Here is a 27,179-nt window from a genome sequence, read left to right on the forward strand (position 1 = left end):
GAGGCTAGGAAACTGCCAGTTCTGATTGTAGCATCCTCTCCCATAGTGAATGTGGTGGACACAGAATAGTTATTCTTCTGTATATAAATGTAAATATAATTGTAAGCCTCTGGAAGAAATTTCCTGTTTATTTCCTAATATATTGGAGTAGATACTCTTCCTTTCCATTTTCCGTTGTCCCTTTCTTCTTTTCTTTTATTGAGGTTATATATGCTGTCTAGGTCCATATTTGAATTCCTTGTTTGCTTTTGATTGATGCTAGTTTCCTGGAATAGATGGCATTTTCTGTTGTCATGTGCTCTATTTGAGATGTAATATAAATTTGTTAAATGGAGAAAAGGAGAGGGGATCCACACATCTTCCACAAAAGAAATCAAAGGAAACCATCAAGGGTGGAAGTGGGAATGTTCTGAATGACCAAGGCAAACAGCTGAGTAAGAGCATTCAAACGTTTATTGCCAAAGGTAAATCTACCCAAATAGACCCAACATGGGCCGTGTTTCGGTTAAAAAGCCTTCCTCAGGGGTCGTAAAAGTGCAAATCAATCAGATTCACAGAATCACAAGACATGTAGAACAACTGAGTTCTTGAAGTGATTATACAACTTGATGTGCGATTCTTCACTTAAGTTGTGTCATTACTTCAAGAACTCAGTTGTTCTACATACCTTATGATTCTGTGAAGCAGATTGATTTGCACTTTTACGACCCCTGAGGAAGGCTTTTTAGCCGAAACATGGCTCATGTTGGGTCTATTTGGGTTGGTTTATCTTTGGCAATAAACTTTTGAACGTTCTTGCTCAGCTGTTTGCTTTTGTCATTCAGAACATTCCCACTTCCACCCTTGCTGGTTTCCCATATAAATTTGTTATAAATAAAAAATATAAAGAAGCACACCAAAATTTTTACATATGGTTCCAAAAAGGGACTTGATCATGGGAGGGGTAAGAGTGGGTTAGGGGCATTTCTAGAATTTATGCACAGTGTTACAAAATTCGCGTTACAGATTTCAGTAGGTGTAAATCCTTGCACTCCAAATTGGGAGTGGATCCCAGTGCTAAATAGTATTCTGTAAACAGCACCCAGCTTCACTGTCTATAGACTAGTGCTTCAAGCTCATTTTTTTTGGTGCTCAAATTTGGGTGCCATTTATAGAATTTACCCTAAGTCTAACATTTATATGTGCAAAGCCTGTGGAAATGTGTGAGTCTAAATGATAAAATTGCCTTTCACATGGATATATGTCGCCTTTGACCATGAGCTTCTCCTATATATATATATATATATATATATATATATATATATATATACGCATTTTAAGCCATGATGACCAGGAGCAGAACTAGGGTAAAAGAACTGTGACTTTTGCCCTGGGTGTTATATTTTAAATGGTACTTTTGGCTTTGCTGGGCAAGTAAGGGGGGGGGGGGGGTGGAGATTCAGGTGGTGATTGGAGGGTGCATTTTTTGATCAATTGTGGAAATAGATTATTCTGGTGATGCTACAATGGCACATTCAATGCACAAAAAAGACTTATGCAACTGGCATTAGTGCTGTCTGTATAAATCTTTTTGAACAGCTGGCTTGATGAATTAAAAACAAAAACTCCCTCTATCTACCAAAAGAATAGAGAAATTGCAACTATTTTGCTATAAAAATCTTATCCCAGCACTCACTCTACTGAGCACAGTAAGGGACTGTCCTAAAAACCCCTACATTGTCAGCTTTCTTGAGCAGCAACGTGAGGCTAGTCTGATTAGAGAATTAAGAACTCAGAATTGCAGGTCAGGTGGGAGAGACTCATTCTAATTACTATTTGGGAATTCAAACCAGTAGCACAGAATACATACACACATGTCAAGTATTAGCTGTAAGATACAGCACAGAAGCATAAGGTCACATGATAAAAAGGTCACATGATACGGAAGGCTATAATGCAGTAACCATAAACCAACCTGGACACTACTGCTCTGTGACTAGCTGTGCAATATGTACCCCTTAATAAATTACAAAGCGAATGTACTCTGTCAGGGGTTCACTTTGACCATGCTTCCAGTCATGCTTCAGGCTATTCATAATTAATATGCATGGTCTCCAAATATATGTCATGCATATCCTGCAAAACACACAAAAAAGGCGGAAGACAACCCAAAACAGACCAAAAACAAGGGAGTTAGAGCGCCAGAAAAGTTTAATGGGTCCTATTAAACTTTTCTGGCGCTCTAACTCCCTTGTTTTTGTTCTGTTTTGGGTTGTCTTCCGCCTTTTTTTTGTGTTTTGTTTTGTCTTCACGGGAGATTTGGACTTCTCTTTTTGTATGCTATGCATATCCTGCAAACTTGACAGATTTGGGAACCCCTGGGCATGTCTGTTGTCTGGAATGAGGATTTTGGTTAATATGAAAATTACGGTCACCCTTCTGCCTTCAAATAGATCTATCTCTGAAAACCACTTGTATGGGCTCAGAAGCTTGCCTGAGATCTCAAAGATGTTTCTTCAGCTTCCTGGCTCACAGGTGAAACTTATGATGCGTTGGGACAGGAAGTTGAGATGCACCTGATAAAAAAAGACTCTGTGTTCATTGCGCCATCTGGCCAATATAATATAGGAATTAATTATTTACCGTGTGGATTGTATATGTCCTGATTGCCAGCTGTTTGTTCTCGTTAAATTTACTAGCAAAATAAAAAATATGACAAGGAACAAAACTGTTTATTCTGCTTTCCCCTCCCCCCAAGTGGTTCTAGTACATTTGGAAGGATATCCTAGTTAAGACCTCATTGATTCTTGGAAAGCCTTTTCCATATTGCATCAGTTAACTCCCAGTGCCCACTTTTTCATTTAGCACTGGAAGCAAAGGGGAAAAGCAGGTGGGAAGTCTGAATTAAGCTGGCATTTCATGTCATTTGTCTTATTTACTCCTTCTTTGAAACGTTTGTCTCTCTGAGGCACAGAGGACCTCTATCTCTGTGCTTTATAAATGGCAGCCTGTTCTATGTAAGAAGTAGAAGGAGATGAGATTCTTAAGTTAATAGGGTTTTTTTTGTTGTTGTTTTCGGTTCCTCTGGGAGCAGGAAGAAGATGCCATTCCACCATGTGACTGCTGGCCTGCTGTACAAAGGGAACCATTACTTGAACCGATCTCTTTCCACTGGCAGTGACAGCGAGCAGTTAGCTTTAGCCAACATCTCTGTGGAAGAACTGGATGGTAAGAGGCATGTTTCCTAACACAAATCACAAAAACAAAAACCAGAAATATAGGATAATTCTAATTAGTGCATTTTTTCTAGCAAAAAAGGTGCCGGTACTCAAATGCTAGGCCACCCTTCAATAGTGGGGTGATCACTGAGGGACCCACCCCACAATAGCCAGGCCCCCTGCAACCGGTCACAGAATCTATGACAAGGCAGAATTAGTGTGTAGAGCAGGGGCGTAGCCAGACTTCGGCAGGAGGGGGGTCCAGAGCCCGAGGTGAGGGGGCACATTTTAGCCCCCCCAAGGCCACTGACCCCACTGCCATTTTTAACCCCGCCCGCCATTTTTGACCTCCCCGCCGCCACCACCACCCTCTCCTCTTCTTCCGGCGCAAGGCTTCGTTCTGTTTCTGTGAGTCTGATGTCCTGCACGTTGCACGTGCAGGACGTCAGACTCAGAAACAGAACGAGGCCTTGCAGATCAGCCAGTGGCCGCGTTGCTGGCTGATCTGCAAGGCTTCGTTCTGTGAGTCTGACGTCCTGTACGTACAGCGTGCAGGACGTCTGTCTCACAGAAACAGAACGAAGCTTTGCGCCGGAATAAGAGGAGAGGGTTGGGGTCCCCCGCCAGCAAAGGTAGGCGATGGCGGTGGTGGGGGAGGGTTGTGGCGGGAGGGGGGGTCGAGAGGTTCGTTGGCAGGCAAAGTTGTTGTTGTTGGTGGTGGCAGCGGCGGTGGTGGGGGGGTCGGTAATGGCGGGGGGGGGGGCTAAAATGTGCCCCCTCACCTTGCACTCTCTGGACCCCCCTCCCACCGAAGTCTGGCTATGCCCCTGGATGAGAATATAGAATTTTTTGGTGGAAGTATAGAATACCTACAAAATAAAAGAAGGTGGCATTCAGGAGAAAGATATATATGCTTCCTCCTGCCTTCTACTGTGCTAGATTAGTACTGGTGATTTTTTTTCTGAATGTTTTATTTGGCAGACATGTAGACGCTGACATAATTGACCCTTTTATTTCTAAGAATGATTTTAAGATTGCTGTAAGAAGAACTCATTGTGCAGTATCTCTTTCAAGGCAGGATGTGTCAATAGAAACATACAGGGTTAGGAAACACAACCTTATGATGCATAGAAGATAGCTATTACTGGTACATTCTGGCCTACTTCAGTTTATTATTGTTTGTAACTGCTAATTCCTATCTGAAATGCTGCTTATCCATACCAAAGAGGCTGTGCAGATTTTTGTGTACATTGAGCCAACAAGCTTGAAGAATCCCATCCATTGACAAGTATTAGAAAGCCTGATTTCACTAAGGTAGTCTGTGGAGGAGTGGCCTAATGGTTATTGCAGTGGGCTTTGTTCCTGGCAACCTGGGTTTGATTCCCACTGCTGCTCCTTGTGACCTGGGGGCAAGTCACTTAACCCTCCATTGCCCCAGGTACAAAAACTTAGATTGTGAGCCCTCTAGGGACAGTGAAAGTACCTGCATATAATGTGTACAGCACTGTATACGTCTAGTAGCACTATAGAAATGTGCAGGCAGGTCAGTGTATGGGAATCGCAGCCGATGATGACTTTTGGAAAATAAAAAAGGAAGGTAGACTTGGGAAAGGGGGGTTGAGGAGATGCCAGACCATGGCTGGAAAGATGGGGGGGGGGGGGGGGGGGAGGGAATTGAGAGAGAGAGAGTGTGAAGGGAGAGATGTTGGACTCAGTGAAGGGGGGCGGGGTTCCTCAGTCAGCTGATTACCTTGGGCCGCCTCTGGTGCCCAGATTCCGTTATAGAATACTTGTGTAAGTCAGCATTTATAGGCACACCCACTTATACCATGTGGCACTGTAGCATGTAACTACAGTACTCTGTAAATTACATGTGTAAATTTCATACATGCCTGTGCTCTGCTCATATGTACATCCTCATGCATTTATGTGGTGCATAAATTGTGCAATTGTAACAATCATGGGTGTAAGTGTCTGTGTGCCATAACTTAAGCGTATTTGGCACCTCACTTTAGGCATCCTCTTCTAGAGTGAGGGTATAAACGGACAGAGGAGTCAGGTCTAGACAGAGGTGCAAAGCCAGAAGCTCATTCCAAAGAACAGTCAGGCAGGAACAAACCGAGGAACTGGGTTGGAATCCAGGAACAACATAGGGACGAAGTGAGAGGGGAGGAGTCCAGGAGTGGAATATGTGTTTGTGGGTGTTGGATGGGGTGGGAGGGAGGGGTTGAATCTGAAACCTCAAATTCTCTCTGGTTCTCTCTCAAAATTAGTTGCACAAATTTTTGGAATATGAGTCTCATTATGAAGCATTTGCCTCAGATTTGCCTCAGTGTGGTCCTCATGCATCCATTTAAGTGAGAAACAGGATCACTTGAGATTGTTTACCTACTATGTCCTAATATTATCCTGTGTCCCAGTTAAGAGTTCAGTAGCTTATCGTCTTTCCACCAAAACCCACTTCTCCTCTTCCTCCGCTTTCAATCTCAGTTGACAACACCCTCATCCGCCCGCAACTTCGGAGTCATCTTCGACTCCTCCCTCTCCTTCTCTGCGCATATCCAGCAGACAGCCAAGACCTGTCGCTTCTTCCTCTTTAACATCAGCAAAATTCGCCCTTTCCTCTCTGAACACACCACCCGAACTCTCATCCACACTCTCATTACCTCTCGCCTTGACTACTGCAACCTACTCCTCACTGGTCTCCCACTTAACCATCTATCCCCCCCTTCAATCCATTCAGAACTCTGCTGCACATCTTATATTCTGCCTGAACCGATATAATCATATCACCCCTCTCCTCAGGTCACTTCACTGGCTTCCGATCAGATACCGCATACAGTTCAAGCTTCTCCTTCTTACCTACAAATGCACTCAGTCTGCAGCCCCTCACTACCTCTCTACCCTCATCTCCCCTTACGTTCCCGCCTGAAACCTCCGCTCACAGGACAAATCCCTCCTCTCAGTACCCTTCTCCACCACGGCCAACTCCATGCTCCGCCCATTCTGCCTCTCCTCACCCTATGCTTGGAATAAACTTCCTGAGCCCTTACGCCAAGCCTCCTCCCTACCCATCTTCAAATCCTTACTCAAAGCCCACCTCTTCAATGTTGCTTTCGGCACCTAACCTTTATACCTTTCAGGAAATCTAAACTGCCCCATTTTGATGACCCCTACTCGACTGACTGTACATTTGTCCTTTAGATTGTAAGCTCTCTGAGCAGGGTCTGTCCTTCTATGTTAAATTGTACAGTGCTGCGTAACCCTAGTAGCGCTTTAGAAATGTTAAATAGTAGTAGTAGTAGTAGTAGTAGTGCGGGTGAGAAAGGGGAGTGGGGGGAAGATTTCTTTAACCTGAGTACAGGCACTGACTGTGTGCTAACAGTATCTGGCGAGTAGCCACCCGGACAGTTCCCACTCACCAATTCCCCCACAGATAATTTCCAACTAAGAGAGTAAATTCCCACCTGTGACTCTTCCTCCCTCCCCAGTCATTTCCCATTTGTTTCATTCTTGTATTGTGTCTTTTAATTTTTTTCGATGCTGACGCAAGGAAGTTATATTGAGAACAGGAGACTGCATGGCACTTCAGATGCTGATGGAGAATCTGGTGCATCGCTGACAGGGAACAAGGAGGTTAGATTGAGAACAGGAGATGGCATGCCGCTCAGCCATCATCCCCGTTTTGTTTGTGCAGCATATGAATGTACACAGAGGAAGTATAATAATAAATTTTCATAGGTAGAGTAATTGGTTATCATTTTGAGGGGCCGATTATAGGGATACCCAGCATGTGTTGTGCTCAGCATTCAGAGTTTCTATTTATTTATTTACTTATATATGACATTTATCTACTAATTTAAACATGAATTAGGTTGAAACCTGGAAGCATTTAAAATCTTTTTTTTTTCCTGTGCCTAGTAGGCTGGTAAGGGTGTAGTTTGGGGGTGTGTGCCCCCCACATGAAATGCACGTCTGGAAGGGGAAAGGAGTGTGTAAAAGGTAATATTTTTTTTTGGGGGGGGGGGGGGAGGTTGTGGGGCATTGCCACCAAATGATCTGGAAGGAGAAAGGGAAGGAGAATAATTGTCCTAGTGTGTTTTTTTTTTAAAGTTATGGGTGGGAATTGTCCTCCCTGGTGTGGTGGAAATTGGTTCAGTGGTAATTGTCCTAGTTGGGATTGTCCAGATGGAAATTAGTGGGTGGGAACTGTCCGGTGGGAACTGTCCAGGTGGGAACTGACCTAGAACCGTGCTAACACATTCACTGAGGCAAGAATCAGTTAAAGCCCACAGTGATGTTCCAATGTAACATTACTATGACTAAAAGACACAAATCTAGTTATGTGTTACGTGCAGTTGACTTAGCAGACCTTAAATAAGGATCTGAGCCTCTCTAATATTGGTATTTCTCTTTGCCCCAATGTGCAAATGATTCGAGGGGGTTTGTGATCCTCTTCCTGAGCGTTTCTATCTAGGGAAAGTGGAAATTGCCGTACTTGTGATGAAATTCTATTGTGTTGTATGTGGAATCCTTGGCATGCTCCTCTTGAATACCTTCATATGACTCCTGATCCTCTTCCTCTGCACATGGACACTTTCCCCCCGGATTCTATAAACCTGCATGCCTAAATTTATAAATAGCACACTAGAATAAAGGCAATTGTGCTCACAACTTAATTTAATAATTGGCAGTTAATTGGAGTTAACAGCCAATTATTGCTTGAATTGGTGTTAACTGGCACTAATTGACACCAATTAGCATATGCACACCCAACTGCCCTTCCTTACTATTCTAGAAGTTGCACGTGCTGATTCCATTGCACGCAAGTTCTAGGGGGACATGGATGTGGTAGGGGCATGGGGGGGTCAGGGGCATGTCCAGGGGTTTGGCACGAAGGTTATAGAATCCAGCAGTGGTTCCCAAAGTCATCCCAGTCAGGTTTTCGGGATACCCACAATGAATATGGGAGGGTCATTGGTGTAATGCGGGTGTTCCTAAAATTATCGCATGTTGTTATAGAATAACAGGGATACACGCCTAATTTAGGCATGTACACTTGCACCACGTTTCAGATCATGCAAATGGCCATGCCCAAAGTTAGCAAACTAAGAATACAGACTCCAATGTTAGCATAGGCTACAAAATAAGTGTTCAACAATATCTAATAAGGTGCCTATGCAATACCAATTTGTTCTTTTTTTCGAAGACCTCAGTCAAACAGAGTAGTGGAGCTGTGTGTTTTTTCGGATACCACTCTCCTATCGTCACCAGTCTTCTGTTTTTTTTAAATTTTGAGTATTACTTTAACTTTTCAGTATCTCAAGGGTGAGTTAAATTCCTTCTACGCTTCTATACTTGTGAGTCAGACATAACATTTAGCTTGTTGAAAATGAGTTTTTCAATTTCACTTATCTTGCTATTGAGAGATGCTTTCAAAGGGGATTTTTGTTCGACCTGGCGTCATGTTTCGCCCAGCGGCTTTATCAAGAATTGTCCCCTGCAAAAAATACACTATGTTAAATAAATTTAAATGAAAAACATCTTAGATAAACAATAATTTCCTCAGGACCATTTTTACCAAAAGCATTCCTGACATCCAAGATGGCGGCGGCGTTTTCAAACAGCTGATTTATATTTTTCCAATTGACGGGAGGCGGGAAATACTGCTGGGCAGACTTGTACGGTCTGCGCCCTGAAAAAGGCAGGTACAAATCAAGGTAAGGTATACAAATATGAGTTTATCTTGTTGGGCAGACTGGATGGACCATGCAGGTCTTTTTCTGCCGTCATCTACTATGTTGTGTTACTTTGCCTGATGTGACCTGTTATTACAGAAGACTCTGACAACTCAACATGATTGAATAACCTGTGCGTTACTGTACTCCACTATTTCAAATCAGATTGTAAAAACTCTGAGAACCCACTGGCATGTACTTCAGTTATATCCAGGATTTGAGGAGTATCCCCTAATTGCGTACAAATGGGGGAAAACCATAGTAGAGATGTTGAGCCATCAACGTTATGATAAGAATTTAGTGGAACAATCTGAGGGGTCTCAACAGCAATGTGCAAGTTGTCAATGGTGCCTTCTAGCGATGACAAGTGCCGTATGGGTGAACCTCAATACAGGGTTTGCAATTAAAGCTAGAAAAAATACATCATGCAATTCCAAGAATGTAGTTTATCTCATAGAATGTCCATGTGGATTGTCCTACATAGGTTTCAGTAGTAGATCTATTAAGATAAGACTCAATGCACATATATCGAGGATCACAACTGAAAATCTACAAGCGCCTATGTCAAACCAATGGAAGGAATTCAGTAGTGTATTTTTTGCAGGGAAAATTCTTGATAAAGCTGCTGGGCAAAACATGATGCCATGGTGAACAAAAATCCCCTTTGAAAACATGTCTCAATAGCAAGAGAAGTGAAATTGAAAAACTCACTTTCAACAAGCTAAATGTTATGTCTGACTCACAAGTATAGAAGCGTAGAAGGAATTTAACTCACCATTGAGATACTGAAAAGTTAAAGTCATAGTCAAAATTGAAAAATGGAAGACCGGTGATGATAGAGTGGTAGCCGAGAAAATACACAGCTCAACTACTCCATTTGACTGAGGTCTTCAAAAAAAAAAAAAAAAAAATTGGTATTGCATAGGCACCTTATTAGATATTGTTGAGCATGCCTCAAGTTAGGCATGATCCCCGGGTATAAGCTCTATTCTATAAACTGTGCCTAAATTTAAACATGGCTTATAGAATAGCACTTTTTTCAGCTCCAATTTTTTGGCGCCATGTATAGAATCTAGTCCTATATGTGCATAAGGCCTCTTATAACGAGGGCTCATGATGACAAATAGACGCACACTTTTATGTTACCCTAGTGTAGATGAGTTTGTGGATGGAATTTGGGTAGCGCATGGGCAGAATTGTGACTTGTGTGGCTATGTTATAAAATACACATCTACATGTGTAGTTCAGCTGCATAGATTTATGTCATACTTGAACAGCTGTAAAAGTACGTCGGTTTATGTTACCTTTAATTTTTGCAGGTTTTGTGTTAGTATTTTATAAAGACACACAGGTGTCCCGAGGCATATTTTCAAAGCACTTAGACTTACAAAGTTACAAGGTAATCTATGGAACTTTGTAAGTCTAAGTGCTTTGAAAATGAGCTCCAATTTGTGTCATTTTAAAATAGGCTGAAAATAGGTGCCTACTTGGCCTACCCACCTAGGTACCCAGTTATAAAATTACCCTCTTTAGATTTCTCTCCATACTTCTCTTCCAGTCGAGACCATTTTTTAAAATAACAGCTCTATACTTTTTTCTTTACTCATTCCATTACCACTTTATCAATTTATAAACATTTCCTACTTTTTACACTTAATATAGCTGGGTTTCTTAGGTAGGAAATTCTCCTTTCTCCTCTGGAATGGAAAGAAGAATTAAAAATCTTTGTTCCGTAACACAAAATATAGAAAAGGAGAAATCAAGGTACTTCCAGGCATATGCAATGACCATGAATTTCTCCCTTGGCTTTTACGAATGTAAGCTCCAAGCAATAAAAGATTCAGTAGTTACTGGACTCTGCTTTTTCCACTCGCTGAAGACAAAAGGTCAACATGATTAAGATTTAGACAATGCGGAGAGACGAAGACAATCTGGCCGATATTCAAAACTATTTAACTGGCCAGGAAGGGCTCCTGGTTGGTTAAATAGTACTTATTTTAGCACCTAACCGCGAATATTCAGTGGGAGATAATGGGTTATCTCCTGCTGAATATCAGTGGTAAGTGGCTAGTCACTAGCCAGTTAGTTGCGGATATTCAGTGCCAAACAGGCTATGTTTAGCAGTTAAAATAGCAACCAGTATTGGACCAATAAGTCACCATAAAAATAAATAAACATATGGAAAAAGAATGGGGGAAAATGGTCTCTTAAGTCGCCAGGTCGACACTCCACTTATTCAAAGTTTGGGGAGCCACAGTCAAAACCTTTGGTGTTTAATGTAATCATAGACTAAAAAATTCCCTTCCATCCAAAAACATAAAATGTAAAGAAAGTGTTGCTTAATTAATTATAAATACTGTGCTGAGTGACTAGTGGTATACTGAAGCTGGTAGAAACATTCGTCAGAATGCTGATCGTCGCACAGGAGCCGATTTATTATTTATTTATTTTTTAGCTTTTATATCCCACAATTTTCCCACCACTGGCAGGCTCAATGTGGATTACAACATTTATTACAAATAGTTGAGTACAATGAACGGAAAGGGATAGTCAGGGTGGAGGGTAAGGATAAAGAAACGGGTCAGTCCAGAAGGGCCATGTCCTGAGGTCAGTGTGGTTGGACAGGTTCGTTGGGATATGCGTGCTCAAATAAGCAGGTCTTAAGTGACTTCCTGAAAGGCAGATAATCCCGGATCGTTTTCACTGATTTAGGCAGTGCATTCCACAGGTGAGTGCTGACGTAGGAAAAGGTGGAAGCATACATGGTTTTATATTTCAGTTTAGAACAAGCAGGGTAATGGAGGTTGTAAATGGGTGTTAAGACCTGATGGTTCAAGTGAACGCAAATTAAAAATCCAGTAAATCTCCCTCTGAAGTAGAACTCTGTTGACATTGCCTCTGCGTTTGGAGGGGTAAATACAATGTCAACAGAATTCTACTTCAGAGGGACAATGTGAAACCAAAAATAAAAACAAAACACATGAGAAAACATGGAAACAGCATGACAAATTAAATAAAAAAAAATTTCTACCCCCCCCCCTGATATTCAGCACTATTTAACTGGCCAGAGCAACTGCTGACCGGTTAAATAGCGTTTAACCGGCTATCCGCCGATATTCAGTGGGGAATAACCAGCTATCCTCAGCTAGCAGCTTTCCGGTTATATCACCTGATATCACCGGCTATCTGCTGATTTTTATAGTTGGTTTAGTGGCCATATTTGGCCACGTGAAAACGTAGGATATTTTTGGCTGGTTTAAAGATAACCAGCTAAGTCTTAATATCAACTTTGCTGGTTATCTTTAAACCGATCAAAAATAAATTGGATATTCAATGCCGGTTACTGGAACTGGTCCGGTATTGAAAATCCAGGGTCGGCGCCGGCCGTGGAAGTTAGCTGGTCTATCTCCTGCGGTCTTAATATCAGCTCCCTAGTGCACACCCTAACCTGGCATTTCTCTTTTCCAGAGGCATACATTGCTATTAAGACTGCCTATCAGGCTTATTTTTGAAACAGAAGGGCGCCCGTCTTCTGACACAAATCATGAGATGGGCGTCCTTCTTTCAGGGTCGCCCAAATTGGCATAATCGAAAGCTGATTTTGGGCGTCCTCAACTGCTTTCCGTCACGGGGATGACCAAAGTTCACGGGGGGGGGGGGGGGGGGGGGGGGGGGAGGGGGGGAGAAGGGGGGGGCGTGTCGGCACCATAGCGAAGGCAGGACTGGGGTGTGATTAACAGATGGGCATCCTCGGCCCATAATGGAAAAAAGAAGGGCATCCCTGACGAGCACTTGGCCGACTTTACTCGGTCCATTTTTTATTGCGACCAAGCCGTGAAAAGGTGCCCGAACTGACCAGATGACCACCGGAGGGAATTGGGGATGACCTCCCCTTACTCCCATCAGTTGTCACCAACCCCCTCCCACCCTAAAAAAAAAAACTTTAAAAATATTTTTTGACAGCCTCTATGCCAGCCTCAAATGTCATGCCCAGCTCCATGACAGCAGTATGCAGGTCCCTGGAGCAGTTTTAGTGAGTCCTGCAGTGCACTTCAGGCAGGGGTACCCAGGCCCAACCCCCCCCCCCTACCTGTTCCACTTGTGGTGGTAAATGTGAGCCCTCCAAAACCCACCCAAAACCCACTGTACCCACATGTAGGTGCCCCCTTCTCCCCTTAGGGCTATGGTAGTGGTGTGCAGTTGTGGGCAGTGGGTTTTGTGTTTTGGGGGGCTCAGCACCCAAGGTAAAGGAGCTATGCACCTAGGAGCCATTTATGAAGTCCACTGCCGTGCCCCCTAGGGTGCCCGGTTGGTGTCCTGGCATGTGAGGGGGACCAGTGCACTACAAATTCTGGCTCCTCCCATGACCAAATGCCTTGGATTTTGTCGTTTTTGAGATGGGCGTCCTCGCTTTCCATTATGGCTGAAAACCGGGGACGACCATCTCTAAGGTCGACCATCTCTAAGGTCGACCTACATGTTGAGATTTGGGCGTCCCCGACTGTATTATCGAAACGAAAGATGGACGCCCATCTTGTTTCGATAATACAGGTTTCCCTGCCCCTTTGCGGGGCCGTCCTGCGAGGACGCCCTCATGAAAACTTGGGTGCCCCGTTCGATTATGCCCCTCCACGTGTATCTTAATAATTGTTTCCCAGAGTGTGGCGTTTAATGAAAACCTGTAGATTAGGAATTACCTCAGAGTCTGGTGAGAGGGGGAGAGTTGGGGGTTGGGAATAAGAAATATCAGCTACTTCCAACATGGGAATGCAATTCAGTGCGTGCTGTGAGTTAAAGCATGAAGGGTTTTAGGTATTATTGCAGAGTAGGCGTCATTGGTACTGAATTTCCGAATCACCTTGGATCATACATAGGCAGCTTTGATGTATTGCACCCAATAAAAATAACAGCAACTTCTGCAAAAGCTCATATTTCATGTTGACTCCCACAGTTTACAGCTCATTTATCTTCACGTGATTGTTAGGAGTAGTGCATGGTCTTACATTTAAAATGGTCTGCTCTTGAAGCAAACTTAACTTTAGGCTGTGAAATTACAGGAAATCATTGTAGGGTGGTACATTAAAGTAACTATAAAGCTGAGCTGAAATTGTTTCGGCTGTTTCTTTCATTTTTTTTTTTTTTCCATAGAATGCCTTTGGTAAGGATTCACGAAAGCAACTCATGCTCTATTCATCCTCCAGTCACTCAAAATAAATTTTACTGCCACTAAGAGAATGGCAGAAATTGTTTTCAGGTAACACAGTTTGGATTCTGAATCTCCTCTGTCCAGACCATTACATTTCTGAGAATGCCTTATTTGAATCTCTGTACAGTGGCGACCGCTGCTTTCACAAATACACTTACTCTGGGTCCTATGCATTTTTCTGTTCTCTACAGTACTGTCCTTTAAGTGTTTTTGTTGTGTTGGCTTTTAAAGTGTGTAAGACCTGCTTCATCATGCAGTTTCTTCTGTTCTGTACCTCTGGAGGTAGGGGGAGGGGGGGAACTTTGATAAATCGGAGTTTGTTAGCACTGTAACTCTAGATTTTTCAAATTGCCTTAAAAGGAAAATAAAGAGTACAACAGATTGCTAATTACCGCTGTGCGCTATTGATTATTTTATAAGAGGAAAGAAAAAAAACTGTGGTCCCCTGATGCACAGCTTCTGAGCTGGATGGCAGCGGCAGAAAATATAGATTACTTCCCTGTTACTGCAGGAGCCTTTCCTAGGCCTGGGGCTGAGCTTTCGTGTGAATAAGACCACGGGAGACGCAACAGTCGGGCAATAATTTCCATAATTTATTTTACTGCTAACTGCATGGGCTGCAGGTCCTTCTGTTCTGGTTTTATTTTAATTCTGTCTGCCAACCTGTAGTATAGTCTACTTAGAAACCATCCATAGATGTGATGAAGGCACAAGGTACAACTCTACTGCCCTGCCAATGGTAAGATTAAACATTATTTTGCTGTGGTGTTGATGAAAATAATTTTGGTTTGTTGGGAGATAAAAACAGCTAGCAATTACAGGAAGCTACAGCAAGGGTTTAGTTTTGGCTAAAATTGCTTTTGCGTATGCTACATTGAATAAAGTTCAGCAAGCTACTTCCAAGAGAAGAGTTTATGAAGGGATCCATCAATATTCCTCTTTAGTTACTTCACTGGGGGAAGAAATTTACTGCTATTAACACACCTAAACTAAATCTGCCAATCTCAGAAACTTTAAAAATCCTTGGAGTCACTATTGACCGCCACCTAACACTTGAGACTCACGCGAATAACACAACCAAAAGGATGTTCTACTCCATGTGGAAACTGAAAAGAATAAGACCATTCTTTCCAAGATCTATCTTCCGCAGCCTAGTGCAATCACTCGTACTCAGTCATCTGGACTACTGCAACTCACTATATGCAGGCTGCAAAGAACAAATACTGAGGAAACTTCAAACAGCCCAGAATACAGCAGCCAGACTCATCGTCGGAAAACCAAAATACGAAAGTGCAAAACCTTTACGTGAAAAACTACACTGGCTCCCACTCAAGGAACGCATCACCTTTAAAGTATGCACATTAGTTCACAAAATCATTCACGGTGAAGCCCCTACATACATGTCTGATTTAATAGACCTGCCACCCAGAAACGCTAAAAGATCATCCCGAACTTTCCTCAATCTCCACTTCCCTAAGTGCAAAGGCTTAAAATACAAAGTACTGCATGCATCAACCTTCTCTTATATGAGCACGCAATTCTGGAATGCACTACCATGCGACCTGAAAACGATCTACGAATTAACTGACTTCCGCAAACTATTGAAGACTCATCTCTTTGAGAAAATTTACTGCAAGGATCAAAACACATGAAATCCATACACACTAATAGAAATGCATCAATACACTCTCTTCTGAATTCTCTTCCCCCATACTTTCACCATACTTAAAACTCTACCCACAGACAAAATTGTTATACCCTAATGTTCTCTTGCTATTGTTCTATCGCCCTATCATTTCCCCATTGTCACATTCCATTGTTCTATTCCCAAATGATATTTTGACTTTGACTCTGTCTTCCCATAACTCTTCACAATGTAACCCATAATCGTACTGTGACAAATTGTATTTCCATCATTAACAATGTATTGTAAGCCACACTGAGCCCGCAAATAGGTGGAAAAATGTGGGATACAAATGCAATTAAAAAAAAAAAAACTCCAGTGCTGTGGAGGACAGCGCTGGAAAACACCAGCTGGAACATCGAATCGGAATTACCGAGCAATGCTCGAAATTAACAGCATGCAAATTGTATGCATTGGACATTAAAGGGGGAGAAATGTACTGAGTGAAAAAAATACTTTCTCCTATTTCCTTTAAATGTAAAGTTGTTATTTTGTAACTTCATGGTGTGTCTCCTAATCTTTGGATTTTTTGAAAGAGTACACAAGTAGTTTATTTAATTTTATTTATTTATTTACTATATTTATAGCTTGCACATCCAGCCATCTGAGTGGGTTACAAAAAATATTCATAAAAACAGTAACACACTTAACAAAACAAATACCCAGAATACCCATCTAATTCAGCAGATAAACTCCCTCCCTCTTCAAGAAAAAGCCTTACAAAATAAGAAAGTTTTCAATTGCTTCTTAAATAAAGCTAAAGAAGAGATTTGACGCATTGCAGGAGGAAGTGTTTCCACAAACGAGGTCCAGCGACAAAAAAAGCATGAGCCCTAACTTGACAGAACAAAGGCACATACAAAAAGCCCTGGTCCTGAGACTCAAAGCCCTCTGAGGACAATATGTCTGCAAGCCTTGAAGCAAGGCTAGCGGAGTATCATCAAGGAGCACCCTAAACACCAACACCAGAATCTTAAACTCAATACGCCACATAATGGACAACCAGTGCAATTGCACCAACTGAGGAGTTATATGCTCCCCTCCCTCCCACCTGCACTTGCAAGCAGCCATGCTGCAGAGTCTTGTGGCACCTGCAAAGCCTGCAACATCGAACACGGAAGACTGCACGAGGGCATTGCAGTAATCAAAGTGGGGCAGCACATAACTCTGTAGCATGGCTGCTTTGATGAGTAAACTATGCATGCACCGTACCAGTGACGAAGCCAGACTAGTCATTTTGTGTGGGCCCACAGTTAAGATGGGTAGGCCTTCCAACCCTCCCTCCTCCCTCCTTTGCCCTGCATCTCTCTTTCCCTTGCCTGCACCCCGAACTGGCATTTGCCCTCAGCCTGCAACCTGGCAGCTCCCCCGCCTCCTCGGTGTACCCAATACCTTTGTAGCAGCTGCAGTGAGGCACATCCCCTGCCTGCACCGGATGAAACAGGAAGCGAGGGCGGGATGCAGAAGAGGAAAACCTGTGGGGCCGGAGAGGCGGGGAGTTGCTGTATCTGGAGGCGGAAGGGAGAGAAAGAAAGAGGGAATGAGGCAGCCGGTTGCTGAACTCTTTTGGGGGGGCCAGACAGAGTGGGCTGAAGCCTTTGATGTGTACATGTAGGAATCAATATTCAAAAACAGTGCCAATCACCTAAAGAGAAGTGGAAGATTAAGGAGACTATTTTAGAAGCATTTCCACGTGTAAATACTGCAACTTACATATGTAGATCACATACAAGTGCAAAGTCATTTCAGAAAGCTGTTATTTTACACGTGGAGATCCACACCACACGGAGAGTTGAGCTTGGTTTGGGCATGGCTTGGGTGGACCAAAAATCTACACTTGTATAATAATAGGAATACACATATATAGGGAAAATAAAATTCCCTGTCAGGTATTGCAGTAGCTCAGAGACATGAAAAACATTTTTGTTTTGGTCAGGACTTTACAGTAGGGATTAAGGGAGTTATTCTCAGTGGCGTAGCCAAGGGTGGGCTGGGGTGGGCCCAGGCCCACCCACTTTAGGTTCAGGCCCACCAAGTAGCAGCACACCTATAATGTGGCTGGCAGGGATCCCAAGCCCCACCAGCCAAAAACTCCCGACAACTGTTTGCTGCCAGTGAAAATCTGCTATTTAAAAGGTATATGGGGAAGAGGGGATGTTTGAAAGACCATATGGCATGCAGGCGAGAGAGGGAGAATCCAAATCACTTGTAGGACAAGGCGGAGTTCTGCCCACCCATCTTGGGTCCAGGCCCACCCAAACTTGGGTGTCTGGCTACGCCCCTGAGACTCCTATTGTTTATTTCCATTTCCAAAGTGAAACAAATTAAAAATTGTAACCTGAGTACCTGATTTGGTGGTGCCTATATGTATAGGTTTGTAATTCTGGATAAGATTGATATGTGGGTCCTGTTTTAAAATGATTCAGGGGGGTTTTGTTATTAAACCAACAATGAATGTGGTATAAAATACCTGATCCTAGTCTTTCTTTACCATTTCTGGGACACAGACCTTAGACGTCCATCTGGCATTCTTTCCAATTACGTTCCAATTACTGGAGTTACCATCAAAGCCCAGGCCAGTCTATCTCAATCTGTCTTGTCATATACAGGACACAGACCATAGAAGTCCGCCTGGCTCTGTCCTTACGTTCCAACTATTGAATTTCCTGTCAAAGCCCTTTCTAGCCCATCCTAAACTGTCTTGCCCTATACGGGACACAGACCATAGAAGTCTGCCTAGCATTACTACTACTACTACTACTATTTAGCATTTCTATAGTGCTACAAGGCATACGCAGCGCTGCACAAACATAGAAGAAAGACAGTCCCTGCTCAAAGAGCTTACAATCTAATAGACAAAAAATAAAGTAATCAAATAAATTAATGTGTACAGGAAGGAGGAGAGGAGGGTAGGTGGAGGCGAGTGGTTACGAGTCAAATGCAATGTTAAAGAGGTGGGCTTTCAATCTAGATTTAAAGGTGGCCAAGGATGGGGCAAGACGTAGGGGCTCAGGAAGTTTATTCCAGGCGTAGGGTGCAGTGAGACATTGGCCTTAGTTCTTCACAGCTGGAGTTGCCACCATTTGAACTGATGGAATCCTCATCTGTAAAACATCTTACTAGGAATGTTCTCTTTCTAGTAGACGTCACCTTCAAGTATTGGTCACAAAGAATTCATAGTTAGTTCACACAGTTCATCTTTATTTGACATACCACCTATTAAGTCACTTATCTAAGTGATGCACAATAAAATGATATAAGGGAGGAATTTTAAAGTGGAAATGGCCTCAGTTACAATTGAATTAAAAAAAATCAGAGTTACAGAAAGGTGATGATTAATTCGTACCTAAGACACAAAAAAGGAGGGAGGTGGTAGAAGGACTAACAAAACAAAACACATAACCACATAATATTTTACATTTCTGGCCCTGTGATGATTTTGGGGATTTCTTTAGATATTAAAAGACAAGCTGTGTTGACTTCCACTGCATATGCTCCCTTGCAGTTTTCTATTGGGCAACAAGAGTGAATGGCCGTATTTAGACTACTCACTTTATGTCTTCCAGTCACAGCATATGAAGGATTATTAGGAAGTATATCTCAAATGGTTTGTTCTGTGCAGATATTGGTATGTGAAGCTGTAACTTGCATAGGCTCTTGAACTGACAGCCCTATCTAGAAATATAATGACCTTTCTTTATTATTGCAAAAATAATACCAGAGTAATTTGACTATTGTTGAAAATGCCCCATGGAGAAAAATTACATACAGGGCTTCTGGTAGGACTGTATCTGGAATCTGGTTTACAGATTTGCACAAAACTGTATTATTGGGATAGCACCAGTTAACAATATGCTTGAATGCATAGGGATAGAAAGTGCCAGCGGGAAAAGGGAGGTGATAGTGCCTCTGTATAAGTCTCCTGGTGAGACCCCGTTTAGAGTACTGTGTACAATTCTGGAGACTGTACTTTCAAAAAGATATAAACAGCATAGAGTTGATCCAAAAGGGAGGCTGCTGAAATGGTAGCAGTCTGTGGCAGCATGGCACGTTGCTGGCTGCAGCGCTTCGCCGAAACAATCAGATGAGGGGTAAGAGCAAATGAGAAAAATTCTTTATTACTATATTCCACTCTCACAGCTTTGTATAGTACCATCAGTGCTTCTTGCAAAACCATAAGGAAGCAATCTTACTAGGACTGGCTGCTGGCCACGTTCCAATAACAATGCTGCTGTTCCAAACAAACACAGATCAACATAGGCTTGCCTTCAGCCTGAATCTTCAAGTGGTTACAGAAACTTTCTACCTTGACAGTCTTCCTACTTAGACTCTGGAGGTATAAGCTTGAGAGCCAGTCTGCTTTCCTAAGCCTCTCCTCAAGTACTACAGCCCAGCTTCGAACACCCTGGGAGGATCTGTCTCTCTCTCTCTCTTACTCAGGGCTTCCCTCCAAAAGACCTCTGCACTTGGGGCATCTCCCTTGGAGACTTCTTCCCTCGGGCTTCTCCAATCTACTCTGCCCCAGGGCATTTAACCACCTCCTTGCCCCTCTGACTCGGTCTCAGACTCAGCAGGTTAACACCACCTGTTATAAATGGGGTGTAACTGTAACACCAGTGAGGGAGTGTTTTTAGGGACACTTAACACTATACTACTTACTCCCTCATATGGCCTTTCTCATAAAGAGTATGGGGAAAGACTCAAAGATCTCAGTATTTATAGTTTGGAAGAAAATCCATGTCATGGGAGTCTAACCCATGATATAAAGTATTTAAGAAACAGTCAATGTCTCTGTATTATGTCCTGGTCAAAAACCATATTGCCAATCACAAAGGAAATGATTGGAAACAACATAATCAAAAAGTTGGATTTGCATAATCTGCTCAAGTAATTTTCCCAAAAAAGAAACCATAGAGATCTGATAGTAATTTAGCACAATCAATGGTAGAACCAGAAGAGTCTTTCAACGGAGTAGGAAAGGTACCAGATGCTAAGGATGAACAAACAAGATCATGGAAAAAAACAGATGGCAAATCCAACCACCACTTAATACTAACTACTGAAAATCCATCAAGTTGACAATAGATAAAATGTATTCTACCAACTGTCTCCAACAATTCTGACAATGAAGTAAGATGGAAAGTTATCCAAGGGTGTAAAGGCTAAGAAGGGTAAAGGGAACATCGGAAACCTTAGGTAACGACTGCAAAGTGTGTAAAATTTTCCCTAAAATAAATAAATAAATTAGAAAACAGAAGATCTGATGCAGAGGTAGGCACAGGTGGCTGAAACAAGTGCCCTATCACTGCAAATAATTTCTTGAGGGATCAAGGCAACCATCTGGATCTTAGAATGTTTTTTGTTTTTGTTTTTTTTGCATCACCTAGAGCTTTCTTGTAAGTCTAACAGCACACTAGGTATGCACTTTTGAACTCAGGGGACTTGGTCTTACACCATTCATGCTCTAATTATCAAATATTCCTCTTAATGTCTTTTAACTCATCAGAAAACCAGGGAAAATATATTTTTGGGTGGAATTGGGTGGAGCTACTGATAGCGCAGAAGTAAGAGATCCACCAGTGGTTGCTTGCTAAAAGGCCACCAGACTGAAAATATCTATGCTGTGTAAGGCTATGTCATTGTTGAATTCATTTTAAACTTATCATAATCAAAGTGTACCTGACACAAACCTTCAATAATACAAGACCTATCTAAAACCTCTCTGGCTGTAGGAAAGGATAATTTGAATGGCAGCAAAGAATGATCAGTCCAAGGGAACTGAACACTTGTAAGTGAACCTGGAGTAACACAAATATTACTAGCAATTGTGGAAAACCATAGAAGATGTGTCCTTTTGCATGAGTAGGGAAGTGAACATTCTGTTGAAACATTTAGGCTTCTATAGTGCCAATCACTGTACGAACAGAAAATCCAATGACCAATTCATTATAGTGTAAATTAAAATCCCTCATGACCCAAAAAGAAGAAAAAAATCACAACCTAAAGTAAGCAGCCATTCAGTAAATAAATTAGCTCCCTCCAATGGATTACTAAGAGATATGTAAACCAGACATACTCCAGTTCTGCCCCCGAACAGCTATAGCCCCAGAAATGTGTAAAACAAACTGAAAAATGGCTGAAAATCAGGGGGAAAAAGGTCAAAAGAATTACATCCCTTCTATTTTTAATTAAATATCCAATCAAAGTTATATGCAAAGTTTCAGCAGCAGCATTTACAAGGAGAGCACCACTGAAAATGTGTTAAGCATTTGAAACATCTAGAGCAGAGGAGGGCGAGAAGAAGATTTCCACAATGATTATGCATTTGATTGGTTGGCATGCACTGCTTCCACTGTATGCAAATAAATCTCATGCATATTCATTATGGAGATCTTGAAAACCTGACTGGGTTGTGGGCCCTTGAGGACCATGAACACCCACCTCTGCTCTAGATGTTCCAAATGCTTCACCAAAGAAAGCTATTTAGATATATTTTCAGTAGTGCTTTCCTCGTAAATGCTGCTGCTGAAACTTTGTATATAACTTTGATTGGATACTTGATTAAAATGAGAACGGATGCAGTTCTTTTGACCTTTCCCCCCCCCCTCCCCCTGGTTTTCGGCCATTTTTCAGTTGCCCACCCCTGATGTCCATGATGGTAGGGCCCTGGAAGATATCTTCCTCTCATCCTGTGCAACCCAAGAAGGGCAAGGAGAAAAGCCTTGGTCCTTCACCTACCCAGACCCATGGTTCCTTGACAGCTAGAAATGGTGGTGGTGATAGTTCTGGTGGGGGTTACATAAACTAGTGGAAAATGATTTGCTGCAGAGTTATGCTGATTTTATCATAAGCTGCATCCCCGGAAGAGAGAATTGTGCCTTTTTCATCTGACTGTTGTGTAAACCCTGCTTTTTAATCCAGCATGCTGGGCGATGTAATGCATTAATCTTCTTGAATCACTATGAGTGACACAGGCTACGATTTATATCTTACGCCTGCAACAGCTTCTGGACATGTGAGATTCAGGAGGGTGTATATAATCCCTCTTTAAGAATGAGGACAGTGAGAAACGTACTGCTCTACAAGCCAACGGCCAGAAATGATATTAAATCCCTTTGATTATGCTGATGAGATAGCCCCACATTTGTCTATGGAAGGACTATAGAAAGCTTGTGATCAGCTATTTTAAAGAAACAATCTGTGCTTGGGGTTTTGTATTTTGAAGGTGGGGGAAATGGGGGGGGGGGGGGGGCGCTTTCATTATTCTTCTTCTGCCCAGATACTGCTACCTGCATAAGTAGCACTGACTGGGGCCTACTTGGATTTTCAACAGCATTATCCAGAGAGTGCTGCTGTAAAGATCCTTAATTAGCAAGTCTGAAAATGTTGAGGAATGCACTCTCCACTTCGGGGATCCAATGAGCAGAAAGATTTAAGGATTAAGCAGTGAAAGTGGATGAGTGCCATGGCTGGCTTTTAATCTGACAAGTGATGGAGCCCAAATATTACTATAATAACTGTAGTTTCTCCAAGTCAAACCTTATTGTTTTGAAAATAAGGCCCATCAGAGGTGGACTTCCTTAAGAGAATCGTCTCTTATATTTGTAGGTGACACACCCGGTTCTTCATTGGTCCGTAATATTATTTTTTCTTATAATTGTCTTTCTTTTTCAGATATAATTTTTAAAAATCTTTTTCAAGTGTAACTTTTCATATATTTTTCAAATATAATTATTTTAAATAAATTTTTATCTGTACTTATCTTTTGTATTTCACTGCAGAATCTGTGTAACCTTATGATGACAGATGGGGAATTAAATGCCGACACGTGTTTCGCCTAGCTGTATCAAGGCTGCCCCTTAACTCTTTTCATGCTGACTTGATAATTATATTTGAAAATAATTATATTTGAAAAAGATACAAAAAGCTACACTTGAAAAACATAAAAAATTATATCTAAAAAAGAAAGAAAATTATAAGAAAAAATAATATTATGGACCAATGAAGAACCGGGTGTGTCACCTACAAATGTAAGAGACGATTCTCTTAAGGAAGTCCTTCTCTGATGGTCCTTATTTTCAAAACAATAAGGTTTGAATTGGAGAAACTACAGATATTTTAGTAATATTGGGTCATATATATATAGCTGTAGCTGTGAAAAAATACATACATAGAAGTGATGGAGGCCAACATGTGCTTTAGGAAAGCTGTTCCAGGCAGTCAGTGCAGCAAGATAGCAAGTTCAGTGCCAATGTTTGCCTGCCAATGAAAGAGAAGACCACAAAATGAGGAAGGAGGAGCTTCATCAGCTGGAAAAGCTGAGGGGAGATGGCCATTAAGCGCAGCACTGTTATCTACTGGGAAACATGACCCCTAGCAGCAATCAAATGAGACTATCCTGCTTATAATCGAACGAGTAAAACGCCCAAGTTCCGACCTAAATCGGGAGATGGACGTTTATCTCACAAAAACGAATAAAGCGGTATAATCGAAAGCCGATTTTGGACGTTTTCAACTGCACTCCGTCGCGGATGCGGACAAAGTTGATGGGGGCGTGTCAGAGGTGTGGCGAAGGCGGAACTGGGGCGTGGTTATCTGCCGAACAGAGATGGGCGCATTTCACCGATAATGGGAAAAAAGTATGCGTTTTTAGCTAGAATTTAGGACACTTTTCCTGGACCCTGTTTTTTCACGAATAAGGCCCCAAAAAGTGCCCTAAATGACCAGATGACCACTGGAGGGAATCTGGGATGACCTCCCCTGACTCCCCCAGTGATCACTAACCCCCTCCCACCACAAAAAATGAAGTTTCACAACTTTTTATTTTCATCCTCAAATGTCATACCCAGCTCCCTGACAGCAGTATGCAGGTCACTGGAGCAGTTGTTAGGGGGTGCAGTGGACTTCAGGCAGGTGGACCCAGGCCCATCCCCCCTACCTGTTACAATTGTGCTGCTTAATGCTTATTAGTCGTCCAACCCCCCCAAACCCACTGTACCCACATGTAGGTGCCCCCTTCACCCCTTAGGGCTATAGTAATGGTGTAGACTTGTGGGCAGTGGGTTTTGAGGGGGATTTGGGGGGCTCAACACACAAGGGAAGGGTGCTATGCACCTGGGAGCTCTTTGACCTTTTTTTTTGTTTTTGTAAAAGTGCCCCCTAGGGTGCCCGGTTGGTGTCCTGGCATGTGAGGGGGACCAGTGCACTACGACTCCTGGCCCCGCCCATGAACAAATGCCTTGGATTTATTCGTTTTTGAGCTGGGCGCTTTCATTTTCCATTATCGCTGAAAAACAAAAACGCCCAGCTCACACACTGTTGAATAAAACATGGACGTCTATTTTTTTTGAAAATACGGTTCGGTCCGCCCCTTCACGGACCCGTTCTCAGAGATAAACGCCCATGGAGATAGACGTTTTTGTTCAATTATGCCCCTCTATGGCTATGGGCACCATTTTGTGGAAGGTGCTGGACTGGCAGGTTTGTCTGGGTATAGCTCCTGCCTGAAGAATCCTCTGGACCAATACTTCTACAGGTAGCCCCTTTAGGGCTGTGGGGATTGGGGGGGGGGGCTTCCTCCTTGTGGGGAATGGGGGTAGGCGGGGCTTCTCCATGGGGATGGTAAGCCAGGAGAAACTTGCTCTACTGGTCTGGGAGTGTCGGGCTGTGGTGTTTCGGCCTGATGCTCAATAACACTGTTTCTAAGGTGGCTCTCAAGCAGAGTTATTCTTTACCACCAAGTAGGCTGGGGGAAGAAGGTACACAGGCCAGGTTGGGTCCACAGGTGGTAGTTTGGATACCCCTGCCCTTTGGCATCCATTCATTTATTTATTTATTTTATTCAGTTTCTACCCACCCATCCACCTGGGTCTCCTCAGTTTAAAACTATACACATTAATACAATCATTTTTTATAAATGTAATAGACTAAATGCAGCCACTAACATACACATAGATTAGTCAACACAGATAACCTTGAGGGGAGAAGTTATCAAGGTGCGGTAAAAGATTGCACCTTGATTTACTACAGGATCCAGCAACCTGTGGGATCTCAGTACCACAGGTTGCTGAATTACATGGAAGAAAATGGTGGCATACTATTGTATCACAGTGTTTATTTAGAGATTGTCTACTGCACTTACGTATTTGTACCCAGGTTCTTTAAACATAGTACAATTTTAAACAAAGGGGTAGTGCACAAGGACTGTTTCCAAGAACATTGAAATTCTTATCCAACCTTTTATCCATTTTCTTCTTTTTTTAATTTGTATTTCTCAGTGGTGTTGTTTTTTGATATATCTTTCTGAATTATAATATCAGAAAAAGCTTACAGGTTAGTTTATGGTTCCATTTTTCCTCTTATACACCAGTCATGTTTTTAGATATGATGTCTTATTTTTTTACTTTTTTGTAACTTTTATTTTACGTTTTAGATATGGGTCCACGTTTTCATATCTTTCTTTTTGAGACTCACTTTCACACTATTAATTATATCGTAGTCCGAAAGTTCTCTTGATAGTCACACACTTTTCAGCACTTCTTTGCACATGGCACAAAAAGTATGCCTCTCTATATATTCTTTTTGCATGTTCACCTCATATTTTTATATCATGTATCTATTATTTTAATATAATGTATCCATTAGTTTAACATTTTATTTGTGTATGCATGTACATGTATATGTTTTTATGTATTTTATACATGCAGATACTAACACTCCTGAGGAAGGCACATTGTTGCTGAAACACAGGACCGTGTCGAGCCTACATATCCATTTTTTGACAATAAAAGTTTATATGTTGATTCATCATTGGAGCCCTATTATGGTTGACCTATGTCTCTTCCCTACTTCTTTGGATGAACAATAAGGGGTATGCCAAAGAAGGTGCGTTTCTGCCTTGGGATGCTTCTTCTAAACAGAACTTCTAGTGACACACTTTAAGGAGGGAGACTTTTGACTTTGCATCAAATGTGTCATGGGTATTTGTAATTCCTGTGTCATTTGAAATTAGTACTACATGTACCATAATACAATGGGGGGGGGGGGGGTGTCAGAAAACCATGACTAACCCACAATCTCCTTCCTTGAATAGGGCCATTTGAAATCTCTGCATGGGTTTGCACTACTGTGTTAATATGGTCTCCATATGACAAGGTTGAGGTCACTAGGGTCAACGTTGAAAACTGCTAGAAGATTCATACATGAGAAAGTTTTCTCTTCCTTCCTTTCATAATCAGCAAAATAAGTATCAGCAGTGAAAACATTCTAGCACACATATATCATCCACAGTATTTAATTTTACTGGCAGTAACTTTGATGTATGGTTTGTGTTCAGCTACTGAATAAATCCTCTA

The 27,179-nt window shown here is 42.1% G+C and overlaps 1 protein-coding gene across 1 annotated transcript in view; it reads left to right on the forward strand.

Annotated features, from left to right (window-relative positions):
• Window positions 1–3,080: 3,080 nt before the first annotated feature.
• The window catches only part of CALN1 (calneuron 1), a 195,536-nt gene continuing 171,437 nt past the window's right edge, over window positions 3,081–27,179 (forward strand). The window contains exon 1 of the mRNA XM_030185817.1: window positions 3,081–3,207. Coding sequence (XP_030041677.1) covers window positions 3,081–3,207 — 127 coding nt within the window. The remainder of the gene's footprint in view (window positions 3,208–27,179) is intronic.

The sequence above is a fragment of the Microcaecilia unicolor genome, chromosome 13 (assembly GCF_901765095.1).
Source record: "Microcaecilia unicolor chromosome 13, aMicUni1.1, whole genome shotgun sequence".
Taxonomy (NCBI): Eukaryota; Metazoa; Chordata; class Amphibia; order Gymnophiona; family Siphonopidae; genus Microcaecilia; species Microcaecilia unicolor.